The sequence below is a fragment of the Tiliqua scincoides genome, chromosome 5 (genome assembly GCF_035046505.1).
Source record: "Tiliqua scincoides isolate rTilSci1 chromosome 5, rTilSci1.hap2, whole genome shotgun sequence".
Lineage (NCBI taxonomy): Eukaryota > Metazoa > Chordata > Lepidosauria > Squamata > Scincidae > Tiliqua > Tiliqua scincoides.
Window position 1 is genome coordinate 52,404,753 of NC_089825.1, and position 23,727 is coordinate 52,428,479.

At 44.2% G+C, this 23,727-nt stretch overlaps 1 protein-coding gene across 1 annotated transcript in view; it reads right to left on the reverse strand.

Annotated features, from left to right (window-relative positions):
* The window catches only part of MYRIP (myosin VIIA and Rab interacting protein), a 212,961-nt gene that overhangs the window by 27,697 nt on the left and 161,537 nt on the right, over positions 1 to 23,727 (reverse strand). Inside the window, 3 exon segments of the mRNA XM_066628618.1 lie at positions 1,467 to 1,700; positions 8,558 to 9,216; positions 10,458 to 10,635. Of these exon segments, the coding sequence (XP_066484715.1) occupies positions 1,467 to 1,700; positions 8,558 to 9,216; positions 10,458 to 10,635 (1,071 nt within the window).

Below are 23,727 nucleotides of genomic sequence, written 5' to 3' on the forward strand. Positions count from 1 at the left end.
GTAACATCTCTGCACTCTCCTCAAGATCAGAGTCTGTTTGTGAAGGCAAACACTGTACATGGAAAGAGTTTTTCCTTGTAATTGGAACCCTGGAACATTCTTGAAACAACCATTGTGCCTCACATTATGGGTAGACTAGCACTGCTGGAAATGAAAAGGAAAACAGTGCTGCTCCACCCTTGCTGCCAGGTTTTAGGAAAAACGCGCTCCGCACACCCTCAGAAGGCCGTTTGCAATGTCCAGAAAGTGCACTCCACTGTTGGAATGCTAGTTCCAGCAGGGGATGGGGGGATAGGGCTGGGCCATCAGTCTCTTAATGCCATCAAGCACTGGTTCAGGGTTTCTACTGCAACTCAAAGACTGAATGAAACTGGGAGACTGAGAGCTAAGTGCCATTATCATACAAATAATTCCTTAGTCCGAATCTATGGATTTATCCAATTGTTTCCCAACCTATTGAAAAGCAGAGGAGACAAGATGGAGCCCTGTGGTGCCTCATAGGATCAAGGAGTTGAGCGGCAGTCTCCCAGCACTACAATCTGAGACTGAGACTACAATCTACTACCTTCTGTTTCCCCAGCAATTTCTGAAGGTATCTCAATGTGGCACCTCCATGCCTCAATCCTCTACGGAGATTCAAGATATCATGGCTGATAGTATCAAACCTAAGACGAGTCTTGCTGGATCAGGCCAAGGGTGCATCTACTCAGCTTTCTGTACCTTACAGTGGCCCACCACAGTAGTGGACCTCCCCAGCCCCACACCCCTGGGCAAAGATCTGCGACTACACTCCCCGTGGAATGCCGCTGCCCCCATGTGCAAATTTGCCTCCCACTTACCTGGAGCACATAGAGCCTCGCAGGACTCCAGGACATGTTGGGGAAGCCTCCTGAAGCTTCCCTGATGCTTTAAACTGTGTCGGGAGCCTCAGGGAGGCTTCTGTGCTATCCTAGAGGCGCATGCCCCATGCCCGGGACATTTGCTCCGTTTATTTAATGGAAGGTCCGCCACTGGAGCACCAGATACCTCTGGGAGCATAAGAACTCCTTGCCACAGGATGTTGTGATGGCATCTGGCCTAGATGCTATCTAGATGAGATAACATGATACTCATATCCTGATGCCACTCTCTTGCATTTGACATTCACAGAGAGGCTACTTCTAAAACCTGGAGGTTGCATATAGCCATCATGGCTTGTAACCTGTGATTGACTCCCTAAATCGGTGCAATCTCCTTTTAATGGCATCTAGGCCAGATGCCATCACAACATCCTGTGGCAAGCAGCTCTGAAGATTAATTATGTACTGATCGATCCAGAACAATGAACAGGATTGCACTTTATTCCCCCAGTTCTATTTCTTGCACAGGTAAACCTGTGCAAAAACTGGGTCAAACCAATTCACAATGTGGGATATAGTGGTCAGACATGTTATTTGCCAACCGTTCAGGCACCTGGAGCTACATACCCTCTTTAGCTCCTCCTGAATGCATTTGCCACTATCTTCTGAAGATGATTTCAGGTTTTCCAATTCTGTTCTAGACTCTGAAGCAAGTTCCTCTGAAGAGGTTTCCTTGTTATCACTCATTTTTGCTGCCAGTTCAAATAATCTTGATTTAAGTTTCTCTTCCATAGAGTCTGCCTTTGTTTGGTGCTGTTGGTCTTCACTGCTTATGTCAGTTTCTGATAAATCATCAGATGCCTTAAAGAATAACAATAAAAAAGAACAAAGCAAATATACCTCAAAGAAAAGGAAATCAAAGTTGTATTTCCAAAAGGTGTTCACAATATTCTTTACACCACAGGAATTCTATAAACACAGTGCTTTGATGACAGCCACATAAATGCATACAGAGAAATAGATTTTCATTTCTTAACAGCATGTGTTCAGCACAAATACTTTGAGGGCTATCTGGAGTCATCAACACTGGAAACATTGGTGGTGGTGGCTCTGTTGTAGCACTCGGCCTGTGGAATTCATTCCCATTAGTGATAAAGACTGCCCCTTCTATACTGGCATTTCAAGGGCAGTGGGAGGCGGTGTTAAGAATTTTTTAAATTCCTTGTTCATTTGACAGATTTCTTTTAAATTTTTGTTGTTCTTGTTTGTAAGATTCTGCAGGCTCAAACAGTTTCTGTTGTGCTCTTTCTATGCTTTTTCATTTGGGTTTTGGATTTGATTTGTTTTATTATTGTACAGGCAGCCTGCATTACCTGTGGATTCAAAACCCACAGATTTGATCATCCATGGGTTCCAAACCTGTACTCTCTGGAGGCCTGCAGAAGGCCAGAAAATGCTACTTCCAGTTTTTGGATGAAAATTGGAGGTAACCAGAGGCTACCAGAGGCCACAGAAGGTCCTCTGGATGCAACTGGAGCACAGCTCTGGCCCAAAATCCACAAATTCAATAATCTGCAGATTTCTGTATCCATGGGAATTCCAGGAATGGAACCCCTGCGGATACCGAGGGGTGCCCTGTATTATTAAGAGCGCAATCCTGAAGCGTTGCTGGGCCAGTGCAGGCCCCCTGTACTGACCCAAGAGTGTCATGAACGTGCCATAAAGCACATTTGTGACTACCCTCAAGCCAGCTACGCCAATGGGAGAACCTGCACCAGCCTGCTGGCGCTGGATCCGTCTGGAGGGGATTCATTTGCACTGGCCCTGTCAGGCTGGCACAGTGGGGGCAGAGGGTGGCAAGAGGCAGGGGGAGGACAGAATAGGAGGCAGATTGAGTGGTGGATCAGGCCCGAGATCAGCCACAACAGTGCAGGACGAATCCTAACTCCCGCTCCAGGGTCCTGCAGCCTTACAAAGGCTGCTCGGATCACTAAAACTGTTGTTTGCAGATCCAACTATCCCCATAGGGCAGGCAGGTGTGTGACATTGGGCAAGGGGGAAAATATCTCTTTACCCCAAGTTTTCTTCCAGCCAGCAACTATCTTGTGCTGGATACAGCGGAGGCCACTTGGCCTGCCTGTTCCAGCACAATTTAAGATTGGGCTGTTCATTGTAGCATTTTAATGTTGTAAGCCACCTTGAGCTTTCCTGTGGGTTAGAAAAAGCCGGGCATAAATGTTTTAAAATAAATAAAATTAAATCCGCTATCTAGACAGCTCTGAACTCCCTGTTTGGCCTGCACCTCTGCTTTGAAGCTCTATGTGATATCTTACATATTGAGGTTTGCATAACAGAATAAGAACACTGCAGTGATTATCTGTGTAGATATTGTGCACTCTCCTGCAATTTGCTTAATGATATTTATACCATGCAGAATTCAGTTAGATTCCTCCAAGGCTCAGGAGACAAACTATGGGAAAAACAATACTCCCCCTAATTGCACTTAAAAAAAAACTATTCTGCTTTTTCCAGTTGCCATTCAATCAGTTTTCCTCAAATTGCAAATCCAAAAAAGGGTTCAGTGTGGCCTGCCTAAATACCTACGTCCCAGCACTAACATTTCAAAGAGATGCCAATTAAGAGCACCTTGGATAGATATGGGAAGCAAAGAGCTGGGGCTTGAACAGTGTATCTCATTCTTTTTGGGGATCAGTTGTCATCCAAGATATTGTTGCAGCCTACAAGCTCACAAAAGGTATGGACAGCTATGGAAAAGTTGCTTAATCTGCTGGGTGAACAGTTCTCTAACCACTTACTTGCACTGTGGAGAAATTGTGATCCTTCCCCCAGAAAGGACAGCTACTGCTATATGGACAGCAGTTCTGTTAGTGCAGTAGATATTTATTAGATAGTGCCCTTGACACCCCTGCAAGGGGTGTCAGAAGTCTCTATCTGCACCATTTTGAATGCCCTGTATTTCAGAAAACCCCATTCTTACCCTCTTGAGCTTTGTTTTTTTCCATCTCTGAAGGCAACACACGCCATCTCTCCAGTGCCTAGAAAGTGCATCTCTTGCAGTATGAACCTCTTTAAAAATGTTATCACAGGCAGCAAGACTATTACATGAGTGCACGGGAAGGGGAGAGTAGATCCTCTGGAATTGGAGAAGCACAAGTAATGTGTGAACCTAGTGTGAAGATAGAAAGGCCCCCAATCCTATACCCCACCACAAGAACCGATGCAGTCATGCCAAAAAAGCAAAAGCTGTATGCTGTGGTAGGGTAGCGCAACGTGATATAAAAGCAAACCTAAAAGTTAGAGAGGCTGTAAAGGGCAAGGAAGCAAGCTGTATGCTGTGGTGGGGTAGCGCAACGTGACCTAAAAGCAAACCTAAAAGTTAGAGAGGCTGTAAAGGGCAAGGAAGCTTCCTTCTGTAAATGGAAGTCTTGCCCTAATGAAGAGAATAAAAAGGAACATAAACTGTGGCAAAAGAAATGTAAGAAGGTGATACGGAAGGCCAAGCGAGACTATGAGGAACGCATGGCCAGCAACATTAAGGGGAATAATAAAAGCTTCTTCAAATATGTTAGAAGCAGGAAACCCGCCAGAGAAGCGGTTAGCCCACTGGATGGTGACGGAGGGAAAGGGGAGATAAAAGGAGACTTAGAGATGGCAGAAAAATTAAATGAGTTATTTTCATCTGTCTTCACAGCAGAAGACATTGGGCAAATACCGCTGCCCGAACGGTCCCTCCTGACCAAGGAATTAAGTCAGATAGAGGTTGAAAGAGAAGATGTTTCAGACCTAATTGATAAATTAAAGATCAATAAGTCACCAGTCCCGAATGGCATCCACCCAAGAGTTATTAAGGAATTAAAGAATGAAGTTGCTGATCTCTTGATTAAAATATGCAACTTGTCCCTCAAAATGGCCACGGTGCCAGAGGATTGGAGGATAGCAAATGTCATACCAATCTTTAAAAAGGGAAAGAGGGGGGACCCAGGAAACCATAGGGCAGTCAGTCTAACATCTATAGTGGGTAAGGTGGTGGAATGCCTCATCAAAGATAGAATCTCAAAACACATAGGCGAAGAGGCCTTGATGAGGGAGAATCAGCATGGCTACTGTAAGGGTAAGTCTTGCCTCACAAACCTTTTAGAATTCTTTGAAAAGGTCAACAGGCATGTGGATACAGGAGAACCCGTGGACATTATATATCTGGACTTTCAGAAGGCGTTCGACATGGTCCCTCACCAAAGGCTACTGAAAAAACTCTACAGTCAGGGGATTAGAGGGCAGGTCCTCTCAAGGATTGAGACCTGGTTGAAGACCAGGAAACAGAGAGTGGGTGTCAATGGGCAATTTTCACAATGGAAAGAGGTGAAAAGCAGTGTGCCCCAAGGATCTGTCCTGGGACTGGTGCTTTTCAACCTCTTCATAAATGACCTGGAGACAGGGTTGAGTAGCGAGGTGGCAAAGTTTGCAGATGACACCAAACTTTTCCAAGTAGTGAAGACCAGAAGTGATTGTGAGGAGCTCCAGTAGGATCTCTCCAAACTGGCAGAATGGGCAGCAAAATGGCAGATGTGTTTCAATGTAAGTAAGTGTAAAGTTATGCACATTGGGGCAAAAAATCAAAACTTCACATATGGGTTCACATGATGGGTTCTGAGCTGTCTGTGACAGATCAGGAGAGAGATCTTGGGATGGTGGTGGACAGCTAGATGAAAGTGTCGACCCAGTGTGCGGCGGCAGTAAAGAAGGCCAATTCTATGCTTGGGATCATTAGAAAAGGTATTGAGAACAAAACGGCTAATATTATAATGCCGTTGTACAAATCGATGGTAAGCCCACACCTGGAGTATTGTGTCCGGTTCTGGTCGCCACATCTCAAAAAGGATATAGTGGAAATGGAAAAGGTGCAAAAGAGAGCAACTAAGATTATTACTGGGCTGGGGCACCTTCCTTATGAGGAAAGGCTATGGTGTTTGGGCCTCTTCAGCCTAGAAAAGAGACGTCTGAGGGGGGACATGATTGAGACATACAAAATTATGCATGGGAAGGATAAAGTGGATAGAGAGATGCTCTTTACACTCTCACATAATACCAGAACCAGGGGACATCCACTCAAATTGAGTGTTGGGAGGGTTAGGACAGACAAAAGAAAATATTTCTTTACTCAGCATGTGGTCAGTCTGTGGAATTCCTTGCCGCAGGATATGGTGCTGGCGTCTAGCCTAGACGCCTTTAAAAGGGGATTGGACAAGTTTCTGGAGGAAAAATCCATTACGGGTTACAAGCCATGATGTGTATGTACAACCTCCTGATTTTAGAAATGGGCTTTGTCAGAATGCCAGATGCAAAGGAGGGTACCAGGATGCAGGTCTCTTCTTATCTGGTGTGCTCCCTGGGGCATTTGGTGGGCTGCTGTGAGATACAGGAAGCTGGACTAGATGGTCCTATGGTCCCACTAGATGGTCCTAGTGGGGCTGTTCTTATGTTCAAACTGGAGGCAAGAAACGTTTTTCCTTACCTCTGCTAAGGCCACCTATGGGTCTCATCAGACATATGCCACCTATTTTGGTGGCATATATCTGAGGAGGGAAAAGGGACAGGGAGGTTTTCAAAAGAGGGAATAGGATCTGGCATGTGCCAGACCTCTGGATCCATCTCTCCCTCCCATGACATGCCCCGGTTTCACCCCCCCCCCAATAGTCACGTCTGGCCACGACTGCTGACTTATTCGCATTGGAGATCTGGTAAGGCAACTACTGTGCAGCCAGCATAACTTTCCATTTCCAGCAGGAGCCCAGCAGCACACTATAGAACATTGTGTTTTGTGATGCCATAATTCAGGCTGCACTGCTGAAACTTGTATTGTTGGGATTGGACTGCTTCTCTGCACAAGGTGGACATGGAAAGAGCTGCAAAAATCCCTTCCTATGAAATGAAAGTTTCTGGAGAGGACAAGGCAGGGGCTCTTAATGGAAGGACACACAGAAGGAGCCCTAGCAGTGAACTAAAGGATCTGAAAATATTAGAGGGAGGCTACAGAATTGAGCATGGAAGAAGGAATGGTGGAATAAACCGTCTGGGAGGTGCCAAGGCAAAGAAGTACCTTTCTAACTGAGCACTTTTTCAAGTGGTACTTATATTTAGCATAGGGAGAGTAACTGTCCCCCTTTATTCCAGCGCAGTGTCTTTTCTAGTGGCTGTTGCTGCTTCTGCATTTTTTACATCCGCAGGTCGCCAGTTCGAGGCCACCGGCACCGTGAATGGTGAGACCTTGAAGCAGCTGACAAGCTGAGCCGAGTTATTCCACCTGCTCTTTGGTGTGAGCGAAGAAGCATCTTGGCTGCCCTCCATGTGAGAGATGAAGGAGATGCTTGTCAGCTTGCGTGGGAGGAAACCGGAGGCCAGAATGTGATACCAGATCAAAAAGATCCATCTGAAATGTTGTGGTTCTTGAAAGATAGAACCTTTCTTTGATTGTAAAAATCCCTACGGGGATTTAGAACAGCCTGCTCATGTAAACCGCCTTGAATAAGACAGGGATAATTTTGAGACAGGGAGCCTTTTAGGTATTTTATTTTCTTTATAAACTCTTTTGTGAACTTTTTTTTTTTTTAAAAATCAGTATATAAATATTCTTAGAGCACAGTCCTATGCTTGTCTACTCAGAAGTAAGTTCCATTATCTTCTCAGGAAAGTGTACATATGATCACAGCCTTATTCTTATTACTTTTAATGGTAATTCAGCAGGCCAAATCCAGACACCAACATCTGGTGGGCTGTGCTTAAATACAACGACAACCTTGCAGGATTGCAAAGGAAGGTCAGCCTGACTACAGGATTGTACTTTCACAAGAACTTGAAAGTGCAAGAGAAGGGAAACATTCTGAGGCTCACAATCAACTCATCCAATTTTGGCATCCACTTACAACATACTGACCCAGGCTTTGTGGATTTTCTATCTATACAGGTCTTGCAAAGTTCAAAACTAAAGTCATCTTATTTTACCCTCCCAAGTCTGGAATGGGTTTAAGGCTGCCATTCCACACATACTTATCTGGAAGTAAATCCCATTCCACTCAATGGGACTTATGCCTGAGGAGGTAAGGATAGGACTATGTTGTAAATCCAATAAGAGAGATACTTCACCCACTCCCAAAATGTGTAACTTCCCAAGTCATTTTCATACAAAACACCAGAATTATGCTTTGCCCCTCTTGGGCCGGTTTGAATGTGATACAGACACTGCAGGTTGTTTCACAATGGCTCCTTCCGGCACTAACAATAGTGTGTACAAATACAGTCAGAGAAGCTCAGAAAGCGTTCAGCATTATGTCTGAAAAGAGCTGAAGCCTGAATACGAGTTGCATTTCAAATTCCACTTTTTCTAGTTGAATTAAGCTCAAGCACCACCTAGTGGAGGCAGGCGAATCACTGCACTGTTGTCTCTTTATATTGCACAAAGAGGTCAGATATTTTATTTCATTACAATGCCAGTGTGGTTTGGTGGCTGGAGGGTCAGATTAGGACTTGGAAAACCATGGTTCAAAGCCCACTGGATAACTTAGGACCAACAACTATTTTTCAGTCAAAACTACTGCACAAGGCTGAGGTCAAAATGGGTTGGCAAACTGTGCAGAATACCCTGAGCCCCTTGAAGAAAGGGCAGGGTAAAAATGTTAAAATATTCATTGAGCTTTAATTACCTGACTTGTGCTCAAATTCCTCTTGTGTGTTTTTGTGCACATTTGGCCTTTGCATAAATCATCAGAGAGAGACTTGCTTTTTTTCCACCTCCTTGATCTCTTCTCCGAGTCATAGTAGGTTTCCTCGCTTTCACTGCTATCTGAATAGTCCAAACTGGTGGCTGGTGGATTAAAATTCACATCTAGTTCACCATGTAATTGTGCTTTTTCCTCTCTGGGCAAATCATTACAAGTTCTCTTTTGTATCCAAGGAAGATGGCTCAATCCGCTGGTGTCTCTTGAAGAACCGACTGATGATGTCTCAGAATCAGAATACGTGGCCTCAGTTTTGGTTGTTAAACCAGGTGAAGGGGAAGCCACAGGTTGGCAGGGTTCATTGCCATAAGCCCACTCAGTATTGCACTGGGAATCACCATAATAGGACTCCTTTGGGGGCTGCTTGGGCTTTCGCCGTAGCTTGTTCAAAGCCACGTTCCAGTCATAGTCATCTTCGCTATCGGAGCCCATCTCATCATAAGCAGATACAATACTAGATTCACTCTCCAAAGCTCTGAATACTTGGCTCTTTGGTTTGGCAAGCATTCGAGGGCGAGGCAAAGTGACGTTTTGCAAGGCCACCCAGTTTCCATCTGTGCTTTGTAAAACTGGAGGAGGAAGAGCTGAAGAAACACAAGGGAAATATGAAATTCCATGATAAAACGTCATTGCATGATAAAGTATCATTAAAACATTACTACTTATCTAAAGCACAGTTGTGACTGTACAATATTTGAGAACAGTACTGTAGGCCCAGGAGGGTAACAAATGTGCCGTAAGGCACGTTTACTCCTCCTCAAGAGTTGGCTGAGCTGGTGCACGGATGCACGCAGGCCCGCGGAAGCTGAATCCAGCCTCCGTGCCAAACATGGGGAGGGAGCCTTGCATTGGCCAAGCTCGGCCGACACAAGGCTCTGGGGTGGGTGGGGAGGAGGCATTCCAGGGTGGGGGGAGGGTGGGCCAAGGGCAGTCCCAGGGGTGGGCAGGTGGGGAGTGGGAGGCAGGGCTGTGACCTGGCAGTTATGCCGGATCCCAACCCCCATTCCTGAGCAGTGCAGAGTGGGTTCAAGCCACTCTGCTCTCCTCTGACTTGTGCCACCTCAGGAGTTGGCGCAAGTCCGAGGAGACCCATAGTTTCAATTCCCACAGTACTAATTCATGTGGGTTATTTATCATTTTTTTATTTTATCATTTATCATTAATTTTTTCAGTCTCTTAGGCTTTCCCCTAGCCTAAGACAAAGCAATGTTTCCAACAACCACAGTAAGAGTCGAATTCTAACCAGCCCTAGCACAAGTGCTGAGCTCCAGTGCCAGCATTGGGTGTTGCAAACATGCTGAAAGGCATATCCACAGCCCCCAGAGATGATGGGCCACTGGCACTTAGCCAGAGCCAGCTGGCACTGGGCCTCAGTGCTGCATGGACAGCCAGCCATTGCTCTTCCAACACTGGCCAGTGGTAAGTATTTTTGGGGTAGGGGGAAGTGGGAGTGGGCGGAAGGAGGGGAGGATTGGGCCTGGAGAGGGGTGGAGACGGTGTCAGCCTCTGCACCTCATCCTAACCCATCTCCCAAGCTAGGTGACCTAACATGCGTTTCCTTAGCTCTGCATCTGGTCAAACGCAGGAGCAGAGGTGAGGAGACAGATTGCCACCGGCTGCTGCCTACCTGGTGTAAGGCAGCAAAAGCTCCCTTCCCCCTAGGAGACCTCTGGTGGTATCCTGGCACCCACAGGATGGGGTGGTTGCCATTTTGGAGCTGCTGGAGCCCTGGGTGCTGGGAGGCTTAGGACTGGAATGTTAGTAATGTTCACAGCTATTTTCATACAGAACAAAGTATCATCATGCATCAGTTAACCTTCTTTACTTGGTTCATTTAATTGGTCCACACTCTTCCAGCTGGGCAATGTAGATAGTCTGTGCTCTTTTTGTTTCCTAGCTGAGCCTTTCGGCTGCCTCCAGAGTACTTCAGACGCAGAAGTCACAAGATCTGGGTCTCTACCTGATGCATCTTCGTTGCTCAGGGAGAAGGCAGATTGCGACCTCTGTGAAATAAAACATTAGAGAAAGAAAAACATAAATGGCAGAAAGAAACTAACTATGAAATATGAAATGCTGATTACCTGTAAAGGAACATTTTGACATAGAGAAAAGGGAAGTTTGTTAAAGGAGTAGAGGATGAAATTTAACTAGTCCAAGTTCAATATGTGAAATCAGTTCTCCATTATTGTTGATTCCCTTGCAAAAGACAGGAATAGATGTTCTAAAGTACTACGAGGGAGCAAATGGAAAGTAGTTATTAAGATTAGTCACTGTTTCCTATATAGGGAGCTAACAGCAATACAAATCTATGAGATAACAGAAACAAACCAATTCCAGGGATGGGCCACCTTCTGTCTTCCCAACTTGAGACACAATCCTGCCCAGTTGTTTTAATGGTGCTCTGCATTCCAGTGTTTCCTAAAACCAAAGGAAGTTGTTCATTTTGCACGCCAGTATGCAGTGTCTCCTTGCTTCTTCCCTTTCATCTCCAGAAGGCTAATCAAGGATGTTTCCCACACTGCAGGATATTAATTATCCAGATTACTCAGTGTATCTTAGCTCAGCTGTATTAATGCATAAAGTAATTATTAACAAAGTGCAAGGAACAAGTAAGGCTTCAGGCATATTGATGGGGGTAGAGTAAAACAAAGAATGGCAATGCTAGAAGTGAACTTCCCCTTATTGGTGTCTTCCTCCTTTTTCTCATAATACACTAAATCAGCATTTCTCGATGTTAGACCCCAGCTGTACCACTCTGCATCATCCACTTATTGGAAGTACCACTGGAAGTAACTGGCAGTGATGTCATCACCAGGTATTTCCAGAATGGGATGCCAGATTCAACACAACAAACATTGGTAAGAGGCTCAGGATGGATGGGAGGGCTTTTTTGGGAGTGAGAAGAGCACACACACTGGAGCTTTGTCCATCGAGCTGAGCCTCCTACCACTGCTTGTCACATTGTGTTGCTGGTCTTGCTGCCAGGGGTCTGGGAGTCCCACGAGTGCCACTGGACATTACCTCAAGTACCACCAGTGGTACAAGTACTACTGGTTGATAAACACTGCTCTAAATGCAACACTATGCCTTTCTGCATGACACACTAGTTGTGTTTAGCCTTAATGTTTATTCACATTCACTTGGATAACATAAACAACACTTTGATGGCAATATAAAAAAAATGCACTAGTTTGCACTATAAAATCTGCAAAAAGATTGTTCCTCCTACTCTAAACAGCTTTGTTCCTCAGTGTATATTGACATGATTGTCACATTTTCTGTGCTTCCATTTGAACTTCATTTGGATGATTTCTATCACACCAAACGCTAATTAATTATTCTAATGCTGAATGCAGTTCCCCTCTCTGGAACTTCTCATTGTGCATTCCTTTATATCTGACCACTGGTAGTTAAAAGCAGCATAAGTAGGGATTGCAACATTTCATTCTAAAGGGAAATTCTTCTCTTAAAAAGAGAGAGACGCATATGTGATTCTTGTCTGAGCAGCTTCATTTCAGTTCACTAGGGATGAAAAAGATTAAAAAGACCCCCCAAAACCCAGAAAATGTGCTTTTATTGAGAAAAGCTTTCAGGGTCACTTATAGTCAATTTTTCTCACCACAATTTGTGGATGGGATTGGCTAGACCTTTGAATTATACAGAGGCAGCTAAAGAAACCACAAATACAATAAAACTTATTCAGGAAGACATAACACAATTGCAGCGATATCAGCATTCTAAGAATACCCTGACTTAGCATCGATTATGAAAGACAAGCTAAGATGCCAAGTTTAGAAGGAATGTCCAGATTATTCTGGAGCTGTTTCTTAGTAAAAGCCAGACTTCTAGTCAGGATGGCTATATGCCACTGCCAGGGGAGCAACAGCAGGAAAGGCATGCCTCCTTCATCTCCAGCTTGTGCACGTTCCACAGGCAGATTGGCCACTGTAGGAAGTAGGATGCTGGACGAGATCAGCTTTTGGTCTGATCCAGCAGGACTACTATAGATGCCACAACTTCATTTCTTCTTCTTCTCCTGGTCACAGGAAAGGGAGCTGTGGTGGCCACAGAACCTTCCTTTTATGGGATATCCTGTTTAGTCCAAGAATAGTATCCGGGGCCAGCCAGTACCTGGTCGGCCAGTTACACAGTAGTCAAGGGTGAACACCCATTAGGGAGCCCAGCATGCTGTGCTGATCCCAAGTCCTCAGTACTGGTGGTACTGTACCGCCATGAGGGGAGGGGAGAATCAGGCCTGAGAGGGGTGGAGACGGTAGCAACTTTTGCTGCCATATCCTGGGCTCATTCCCTGCCCAGAAAGCCTGACATGGGCCAGCTCGATTCTGTGCCCACTCAATAACCATACCCAAAACACTTATATCAGCATTTGAGTCCAAGGACATTGTTAGAAGAAGCCCAACATTTTCCTGCCAACCCCCCTCCCCCATTACTCCACTCGCTCTGTGTTCCGGAAGAGATTTCAATGGGATGGTGCTGATCATCTCTTCAAAAAAATTCTTGTTAGACTATTTCTTAATGCTGACATCTGCTTTAATTTGGGGTTGTTGTTGGCATCCTTCAGTCTCGGAAGACTATGGTATCGCGCTCTGAATGGTGGTTCTGGAACAGAGAGTCTTCTCCAGTGCGTGAAGCCTGGGTAAAGTAGGTATGGAGGATAGGCTGTTACCCATGCAGCAAATCCCCCCTCTCCACGTCGCTGAAATGGTCCAATGGAAAGGCAGAGGCCAATACGGTTGGTTCCAGCGGTGTCGCAGGAGTTGCCAGAACATGACTGTGTTCAGCCATGATCTGCCTCAGGGACTCCGGCTCCGGATTTTGCCTCGAGGTTGACCATAACTGGATGTAGCCACAAGGCAGTGGAGGTTTGGGATCAGAGTTTTCCTTCTCTCAGATGAGCTGCCTTCCCAGGCTGACAAGTCCCATCTACCCGGTGGCTGTTTAGTCGCCTCTTACGACAAGTACAGCCAAACTGAGGTAATTTGGGGTTACCCCAAATTTGTAATTTTGGTACAAAAGTACAGCCAAACTGAGGTAATTTGGGGTTACCCCAAATCTGTAATTTGGGGTAACCCCTAATTTGTAATTTGGGGTTACAGACTAGGTAATCAGACTGTGTGATTCCAGTAACCCAGAGAGTAACTGAGATTGTTAAAAGTCGGAATCGCTAATGCAAGTACTAGTAACCGGGAAAGCCATAGACATAAAGGACAGTAATCAAGCATGCCCAGTATGGGAAGGAAAGAAAGGCGGAATTTGCTTGAGAGGTATTTTAGGGCTTGGCTCCTTCAAGATTCACATCTTCTAAAAAGGCAGGTATTTAGCTACAACATTTGACTTCTGAGGGTCTTTTGCTATTAATATTCCAGAAATTTGATTATTTTTGAGTCAAAAGCTTAAAAGTTCATTTAATGTGAGATGCTTAACCCTTAAAAGTAGGAATTTCTTTGATATTGCTCAGAAGAGTACCTGAAGCTCTCATGCAGGGGATGATTAACTCATTAAGGACAAATGTTATCCTCTTGATTTTATCCAATGCCTGGCATAGTTTTCAATAAATCAAAAAGAATAGAAGCTTCAGGCAACCAGACCATCATAATTTCAAACTGGTATTTCTAGGGAGAAGATTACCTAGTTCTTTCTCCATTTGTGAGCGTATAAATGCTTTTGTATATATGTAAAGAAATGAACCCTTTACTTCAGAATAATCTTTACTGGAATCACTTATTATAGTTCACCCTATGTCATGAATAAGTGATATCCCTTTAACATAATTCATCATAATGACAAAACTACTATTCTTCCCCCACTTAGGCCACATTTTAAAAATCATTTACTCAAAAGAAGCTTGTCTGAAATTGGTTGATAGCTAATTTGAATCCAAGTAGTGTTAGGACTGCCATCTCTAGGACAATTTGGGGGGAAGCTATGAGTCTCATAGAAGATAAGTCCATGCAAATGTGGAGACTCTGAAATGAACAGCCTACACTGCATTTTATTTCAGCACAAACTTCTTTGCAAGAACAAAATGCAGTTACTCCCAAGTTTATTAAGTAGGGTAGTTTTGGCAGAAAGTAAAAATGCTTAAACCATTATTATTATTATCATTAACAGTATTTATATACTGTTTTTCAACTAAAAGTTCACAAAGCGGTTTACAGAGAAAAATCAAATAACTAAATGGCTCCCTGTCCCCAAAGGGCTCACAATCTAAAAAGATGCAAATGAATACCAGCAGACAGCCACTAGAACAGACAGTGCTGGGGTGAGGTGGGCCAGTTACTCTCCCCCTGCTAAAAAAAGGAGCACCCACTTAAAGAAGTGCCTCTTACCCAAATAGCAGGGGTATTAGCAGGGGTAATTAAGTCTATTAAGGTGAAAATCAATGCACAGTCACCTGGAAGCAAGTTTCACTGGACTCAGTGAGACTTATTTCAGAATAAGCAGCACTGGATCAGGTTTGAAAACTGCAATCCATTACATGCTTACTTGGCAGTTAAGTTTGCAGAAGAAATACATGAAGAGATCTATTTTAATACCTCAAGTTCATGATGAATGCAGACTTTTAAAGTTACACTATTGAAGGCTAGTGTAAGCCAATGTGAAACAAGAAAAAATACATAAATGTCTTGCATGTTAAATGTTATGTCAACATTTTTAACATGTTAATAATACTGTACAAATCATGCTAAGTGCTCATCAGCCAAATCAGTTTTGTAATTGTTGGCCCAGATACTAGAAGCAAGTGAGTCCTTATTGAATAATTGAATAGAGTTTTGCATGTTTGGTTTGTAGGGAAAGAAATGGGCGAGATGCTTGCTTTTTAAATTAATGCTGAAAACTGAGGAATGAGTTATTACTAGAAACCATGACTTCATAAGATTTCTGTTGTGGCTATGAACCTACATGAATAGTAGATTGATTGGGACAAAATACAGTAGTTGATAGTGACAATGGGTGAACTGGAAAGAAACCAAGGTTAATGATAGTTGGAGGATACTAGAGATACATTTCTATTAGCTCTGACACAATGAATTGCTGAAGGCGATGCAATCATGAGAGCAATGCTTCTGGGTGACCCAGTATAATGCACAGGCCAACTGGAGCTGTTTCTGCTCAACTGCTTGCTACATTTTGGAAATGCCAGTTAATGTTATCTCTACCACACCTCCTCCCACAGCCTTTCCTGTCAGGTTGCAACTTGAGTCAACTGGACTTGTCATGGAGTTTCAATGTGAATGCCCTTGAAAATGCAGACTGTGTTCCACAAATTCACAAACAGATTAAAGCTTGAGAATTTATAATAACTAGACTATTTGGATGGGTGTAACTGAAGATCTGAAGAGCAAAGTCCAAAGTCTAGCTGAAATGTCTGCGTGACTTCCTCTTTGCCGGCAATGCAGCTGTCACTACCCACTCTGCCAAAGATCTCCAGCAGCTCATGATTCATTTTAGCAAGGCCTGCCAAGATTTTGGACTGATGATCAACCTTAAGAAAACACAGGTTATGGTTCAGGATGTGGACTCACCTCCCTGCATTACAATCTCTGTGCATGAACTGGAGGTTGTCCATGACTTTGTGTACCTTGGCTCAACGATCTCCGACACTCATTCTCTCGATACCAAGCTAAACAAACACATCAGTAAAGCAGCTACCACATTTTCCAGACTCACAAAGAGAGTCTGGTCCAACAAGAAGCTGACAGAACATACCAAGATCCAGGTCTATAGAGCTTGTGTCCTGAGTACACTTCTGTACTGCAGCGAGTCATGGACTCTTTGCTCACAACAGGAGAGGAAACTGAACGCTTTCCACATGTGTCGCCTCCGACGCATCCTCGGCATCACCTGGCAGGACAAAGTTCCACAGTCCTGGAATGTGCTGGAATCCCTAGCATGTATGCACTGCTGAAACAGAGACGCCTGCGTTGGCTCGGTCATGTTGTGAGAATGGATGATGGCCGGATCCCAAAGGATCTCCTCTATGGAGAACTCATGCAGGGAAAGCCCCCTACAGGTAGACCACAGCTGCGATACAAGGACATCTGCAAGAGGGATCTGAAGGCCTTCCCAGGCTGACAAGTCCCATCTACCCGGTGGCTGTTTAGTCGCCTCTTATGACAAGTACAGCCAAATTGAGGGCCTGTTCTTATCCCCAGCCCCCAGGGGATGATGCAGGAGTGGAGGGGCAGAAAGGGAGATTGTGGGGGATGGAGGACTGCAGGGGGAGAAAGGGGGGTTGTGGGTAATGGAGGATTGCAAAGGGGGGAGGGGGAGGCAGGCAGTGCTTTCCAGCACTGACATAAGGGCAATGCAGCTCTGAGGTAAGGGAACAAACATTCCCTTACTTTGAGGAGGCCTCCCTGAGTGCCACCCAACTGCAGGATGCAGCACACATCCCATTGGCACTGCTATGCCAGTGCTGGAAAGTACTGGCATAAGGGGTTAGGATTGCGCCCTGTTAGGTTTATCCTTGTGTCTTAAAATATAAGCAGATTCTACACCAAAAGGATTACAGACCCAGGTATACATTTTATCAATGTGCAGTAAGAATAAAATTTGAAGAGAACACTAAAATATTTCCTCCCCATAAATAATCCTGCAAACATTCCTCCTAAATTATATATATTTTAATATTTTGCTGCAGTAAGAAGCTATCTCAGCAGGTGGCAGCGTAAGCTTATGTATGCTATGTATAATCCAGGAGTTCTTAAAATGTGTAATAAAGGCCAATCCTATCCCCTCGTCTGTCGCACCAACAGAACAAGCACTGCATGCTGTGGTGGAGGGGAGGGGACAATGGCCAGAAGACCAATGAGAGATAAGTAGAAAACTTTTCAGGTACTTGTACAAAACCTTTTTACTTACCCCTCGATGGGCCTTCTGGCCATGTATGGTCCCTCCTTGGACCCATGCCAGTTTATAAACTGGTGAATATCCAAAGAGAGGAAGGAGATGTGGAAGGCTGGAAAAGGGGGGACAGGATCCTGTGTGCACTTTTTCTGCCAAGATCCACCCCCTCCTCCCTTAGTGGTTGCTTCCCAAAATGGTCTAGGGAAAAGAATTCCTCACCTTCAAGACTCTACCGATTTGGCATTTCTGGGTCTTGGGAAATAGTATTTACCAATCAGAGAGCTATTTGAGGAACGTAAGTATCATCACCAACCCTCTTCTGAGATGCTGGGGTCTGAATAGTTGCCTTTCCTTCTCCTACACTGAGGAGGACTGTCCTAGGTGAAGGCACAAATAACTGCAGAAATGCTGGTACTGGAAAGGAATGCTGAGCAGCTGAAGGACATTTTCAGGCACTTGTAATACAGTCTTTAAAACCAATAAATGTTTCTTGCAACAGCAGTTCTGATTCAATCTGAAATTCCAACTGTATAATCAGGCAATGTATTTCTAGCTCACTAAAGAGGTAAAAAGATCCTCTAAATGGATATCATTACTAGATGAAATGTGGGCTATGTAAAACAGAAAAAGTGCATGCATGACACAGTGATGTTAGATCTACATCTGAAAAGGTGTATGTTATTCTAATCTGCATATCTAATATAGAATAATCAGAGCACTGTCTTATGATCCAATGTCACCTCTGGAGTTTTGACTGCTTTTATGAGGAAGAAAGATCCCCACTGCACATATATTAATCATCCTGCTGTAAAAAGTATTGTTTTAATTACGGCAAGTGTGCATCGAGTACATGATTCAGGCTACTGATACCTGCAGTTGCTTCCTGATCCATGTGTGAGCAGCCCAAACATTTAGCACACCATTCAAGCATTATAAACTTCATGTTTTGTTTTGTTATTTTCTGACAAGGAAAATGTTCAAAAGCTTTACTTGTGAAGAGACCTTTAATGATATAATGAGCCACGTAAGAAAAGAGATTTGAAGACAAGTCTCCCAGGCCTCCGTTTAACTATCAGTCCTGGAATACACTGACACATCCAACACATCCTATTCACATCCTTCACCAGCACAGTGGCCACTGTGCGGGCCGAAAGTGTCGCAAATGTGCTGTAAAACAACTTTGCGACTACTCAAGAGCCAGCAGCACCTGTGAGAACACCTGCACCATTCCGCCAGTTCTGATGGAGCAGCCACTCACGGAAGTAAGAAAAGCGCTGAGTGGCACAGGGGGAAGGCAGCAGGAGGGCAGCAAAGAAGCAAGGAAGGGGTGTAATGGGGTGGGGGAGGGTGGAACAGAGAGTGGGGCAATCCAGGGAGGGGGCAGGATCAGCAGAAGAAGCCTCTGTTAACCCCCTACCTATTCTAATCCCTTACCTAGGCCTGCCGGCCTTACATGAGACTTCCTGGATTTGCTCCAGTGATATAGCTGGTGTAGAAGCCCCATTGAGCAGGCTGGGGCTTCACCTGGCATAAGGGGGAAAAAAAATCCCCTTACCCCGAGTAGACCTCCAGCCCCCTCCTAACCTCCCCTGTGCTGGATACAGAGCAGATCATGTGGCCCAGCTGTGCCAGCACCAGTTAGGCTTGAGTTGTGATTCTCATTTTATTCCTGTATCTAGAAAACTTTTGATATTGATGTTTGGTATTTGGGAAACTATAGAAGTTTGAAAATTTGAGATTGCAAGGTATATTTATTCCATTACATAAGTTACATTTTAAAATCTTACATCAATTTCATTCACACTCTGGTTTCACTCTGGTTCCATTAAAGACAAGCAGGGCTTAAAATAACTGTGCTTTTTAAATGAGCATATAAAACTGAATTATCTGATTTTGGAGTTTACTGAATTCAAGTTTTGTTTCAAATATCTGTTTCAGCTCCATAGGCTGTGGCATTAAAATGCCCATTAATGTAAGAACACAGGAAAAGCCCTGCTGGATCTGGCCAAAGGCCCATCTAGTCCAGCTTCCTGTATCTCACAGTGGTCCACCAGATGCCTCAGGGAGCACACAAGACAACAAGAGACCTGCATCCTGGTGCCACTCCCTTGCCCCTATAGCCTACTTCTAAAACCAGGAGATTAGTACCCTTCAGGGCTTGTAACCTGTGATGGTCATTTCCTCTAGAAATCTGTCCAATTCCCTTTTAAAGGCATCTAGGCCAGAAACCATTACCACATCCTGTGGCAAGGAGTTCCACAATGTAATTACACGCTGGGAAAGAAATATTTTCTTTTGTTTGTTCTAACTGAATTTTTTTATTTATTTGAAATAATGCAAATAGACCTATTACTAACTGAAAACAAACCTATTACACTAGATAAACTATTGTGCTGTGTTAGAGCAGAAGTATTGGGCAGCAAATGCTAATAAATTTCTTGTAACAAACTCAACGTGTCCTTATTGCAAACTGAAAAATTATCCAGGTAAAAATGTCGAATAGGCTGTTACCAATATAAAATAAATGTGTGGTTTGCCTCCAGAGCAACACTGCTATAACAGGTGTACACCATGTGAATACAAGTTCCTTTGCGCAAGTGGAATGCCCCTTCCATTCATGAAGGGAGCTTGCATTTACTCTGAATGTGACCTACTGTTTATTGACAAGCTTCTTTTGGAGCATTGATCTACTAAGTACTGTACTGTCTTTAAAATGCAGACAGATCTGTTCTTTTGCACAAGATTCTCTCCCACGTATGGAGAGGGCAATACGACTTCAAACCAGAAAATGCGTATTTGCTTACTGCAGACCCTCGCCTATAAGCTGGTCCCACAGATAAGTCGAGCGTAGATTTTGAGCCATCAACCATGGAATTTTCTATGACCCTCGGATAAGTCGGGGGTTGAACTTAGGGGGGTGTCTGACTATAGTTTTGTCTGATTTTACCCAAGGCCAGATCCTGAAAAATATCTTACCACTAATTGTTACCTAAGAACTGTAGTCTCTAATTTAATAAAAACATAGTAAAAGATCATAAGATACACTCTTATTCTTTATAAATTCTGGTCTTCACCACCTTTTTGTAAACACTATTCGAGCCCTGTAAACAACATACCAGTAAAAGTCTTGCCTCGCCAACCTTTTAGAATTTTTTGAAAAGGTAAACAGGCATGTGGATGCAGGAGAACCCGTGGACATTATATATCTGGACTTTCAGAAGGCGTTCGACATGGTCCCTCACCAAAGGCTACTGAAAAAACTCCACAGTCAGGGAATTAGAGGGCAGGTCCTCTCAAGGATTGAGACCTGGTTGAAGACCAGGAAACAGAGAGTGGGTGTCAATGGGTAATTTTCACAATGGAGAGAGTGAGAAACGGTGTGCTCCAAGGATCTGTCCTGGGACTGGTGCTTTTCAACCTCTTCATAAATGACCTGGAGACAGGGTTAAGTAGTGAGGTGGCAAAGTTTGCAGATGACACCAAACTTTTCCGAGTAGTGAAGACCAGAAGTGATTGTGAGGAGCTCCAGTAGGATCTCTCCAAACTGGCAGAATGGGCAGCAAAATGGCAGATGTGTTTCAATGTAAGTAAGTGTAAAGTTATGCACATTGGGGCAAAAAATCAAAACTTCACATATGGGTTCACATGATGGGTTCTGAGCTGTCTGTGACAGATCAGGAGAGAGATCTTGGGATGGTGGTGGACAGCTAGATGAAAGTGTCGACCCAGTGTGCGGCAGCAGTAAAGAAGGCCAATTCTATGCTTGGGATCATTAGAAAAGGTATTGAGAACAAAACGGCTAATATTATAATGCCGTTGTACAAATCGATGGTAAGCCCACACCTGGAGTATTGTGTCCGGTTCTGGTCGCCACATCTCAAAAAGGATATAGTGGAAATGGAAAAGGTGCAAAAGAGAGCAACTAAAATGATTACTGGTCTGGGGCACCTTCCTTATGAGGAAAGGCTATGGCGTTTGGGCCTCTTCAGCCTAGAAAAGAGATGCCTGAGGGGGGACATGATTGAGACATACAAAATTATGCACGGGAAGGATAAAGTGGATAGAGAGATGCTCTTTACACTCTCACATAACACCAGAACCAGGGGACATCCACTAAAATTGAGTGTTGGGAGAGTTAGGATAAAATAGTTAGGAATAGTTAGGAAAAAAATAAAGTTATTAATTATTATTATTATTAGGACAGACAAAAGAAAATATTTCTTTACTCAGCATGTGGTTGGTCTGTGGAACTCCTTGCTGCAGGATGTGGTGACAGCATATGGCCTGGATGCCTTTAAAAGGGGATTGGACAAATTTCTGGAGGAAAAATCCATCACGGGTTACAAGCCATGATGTGTACGTGCAACCTCCTGATTTTAGAAATGGACTATGTCAGAATGCCAATGCAAGGGAGGGCACCAGGATGCAGATCTCTTGTTATCTGGTGTGCTCCCTGGGGTATTTGGTGGGCTGCTGTGAGATACAGGAAGCTGGACTAGATGGTCCTATGGCCTGATCCAGTGGGGCTGTTCTTATGTAAAACAGTGGTTCCCAACCTGGTATTCATGTACTCCCAGGGACACTCAATAGGACCTTTAGGGGTACTTGAAAAAGAATGGAATAATGGCAGAAAAAGGCAGATTGTGCTCCAGAATTCCTTTCAAGACCAGCAAGGCAGGAAGGGAGGTAGCTAGTTGGCTGTGAAAGCTCCACCAATAGTTATTAGCACCAATTTGCTAATATGAAGGGTACAATTTATGGAAATAGGCTGCCAAGGGATATGCAAGTGAAAAAAGTTGGGAAACACTACAGGAGTACCAGGAATCAAAACCACCTTTAAAGTGTCTGCCGTGTAAAGCCAGAAGCTCTACATATAACATACAACTTATAACACATAACTGGGAGTGTGCAATTCAATTCACAGCAAAGAGATGCAGCTGCATATATTTGCAGCCCTTTTTACTCAGAAGTAGACTCTCTGCTTTCCATGGGTGTTATTCTTAAGTAATGGTGCACTGAATTGTAGCCTGGGAAGGAGGGTCCCAGCCTGGTGTTTGAAAAAACAGACCTGTTTTGCAAGCATTTGCAAAGCAGAACCAGGCTGCAAGCAGCATTTGCAAAAGGGAATGAAGGAAGGAGAATAAAAGGTTAACTTTGGCTGGAATTTCCCAGTGAAGTTGCTGCAGAAACAATCTCTGCATCTCTTCTATGAGAGCTGCTGCTTGAGAAAGAAAGAAAGAAACTGTTCAGAGTTGAAAGGCTCTGCCCTCTGATTGACCCAGAGATAAGGCGAAGTGATAACTGGAGCGGAATTACTTGGCAAAAATTTCACATACTATAGGCGAGTATCTACGGTAATTTTTAAAATATCAATCGTCCAGAAATTTTAATGTTAACTATCCCGGGGACTGAGAGCGCAATCCTAAATCATAGATGGGCCAGCACAACTCCCTTGCACCAACTCAGGAATGTCGTGAATGTGCCATCAAGCACATCCATGCCTCCTTGAGAGCTGGCTGAGCCAGTGCGTGGTTGAGTGCTGGTTCTCAGCATCCGGTGTCTGCAGTGCCAGGACAAGGTATATTTGTGCTGGTCAAGGGCACCTAGTGCAGGGGGTTGAAGAAGGTGATGGGAGGGCAGATTGGGGGTGCTTTTGGGTGAGGGGAGAGTGGATCAGAACCGGGAGGGGGTTGGGATCAGCCAGAACAACTTAGGCCAGATCCTAACCCCCTTCCCAGCCAGCCCGTTGTTACACAGGGCTGCTTGGTTCTGCGTCAGCAGGGGTGGTAGCCACATGACACGGGGTAAGGGGAAATATATCTCCTGACTTTGATTTGTGTGGCAGCAACCTCCTAACCTAAGCTGGATATGGCATAGGCCAGTTGGCCTACCTATTCCAGCACAGGATTGAGTTGCCTGTGTCTACACTGCAAAAGAGTTAAGCTGATATTTAAATCTCTTTCACTATTGACCTGAATTACCGTAGACACTCAGGTATAGTACGTGAAATTTTTGCCAAGTAATCAAGCTCCAATTCTCACTTCGCCTTATCTCCGGGTCAATCAGAGGGCAGTCTTTCAACTCTGAACAGTTTCATTTCTCTGCTAAGCTTAGGCAGGCAGCTGGTTAGTTGCAATAATTACTTTCCTGGGACATTCCAGCCAAAGTTAACCTTTTATTCCCCTCCGTTCCCTTTTGCTGCTGCAACCTGATTCCCTTTTGCA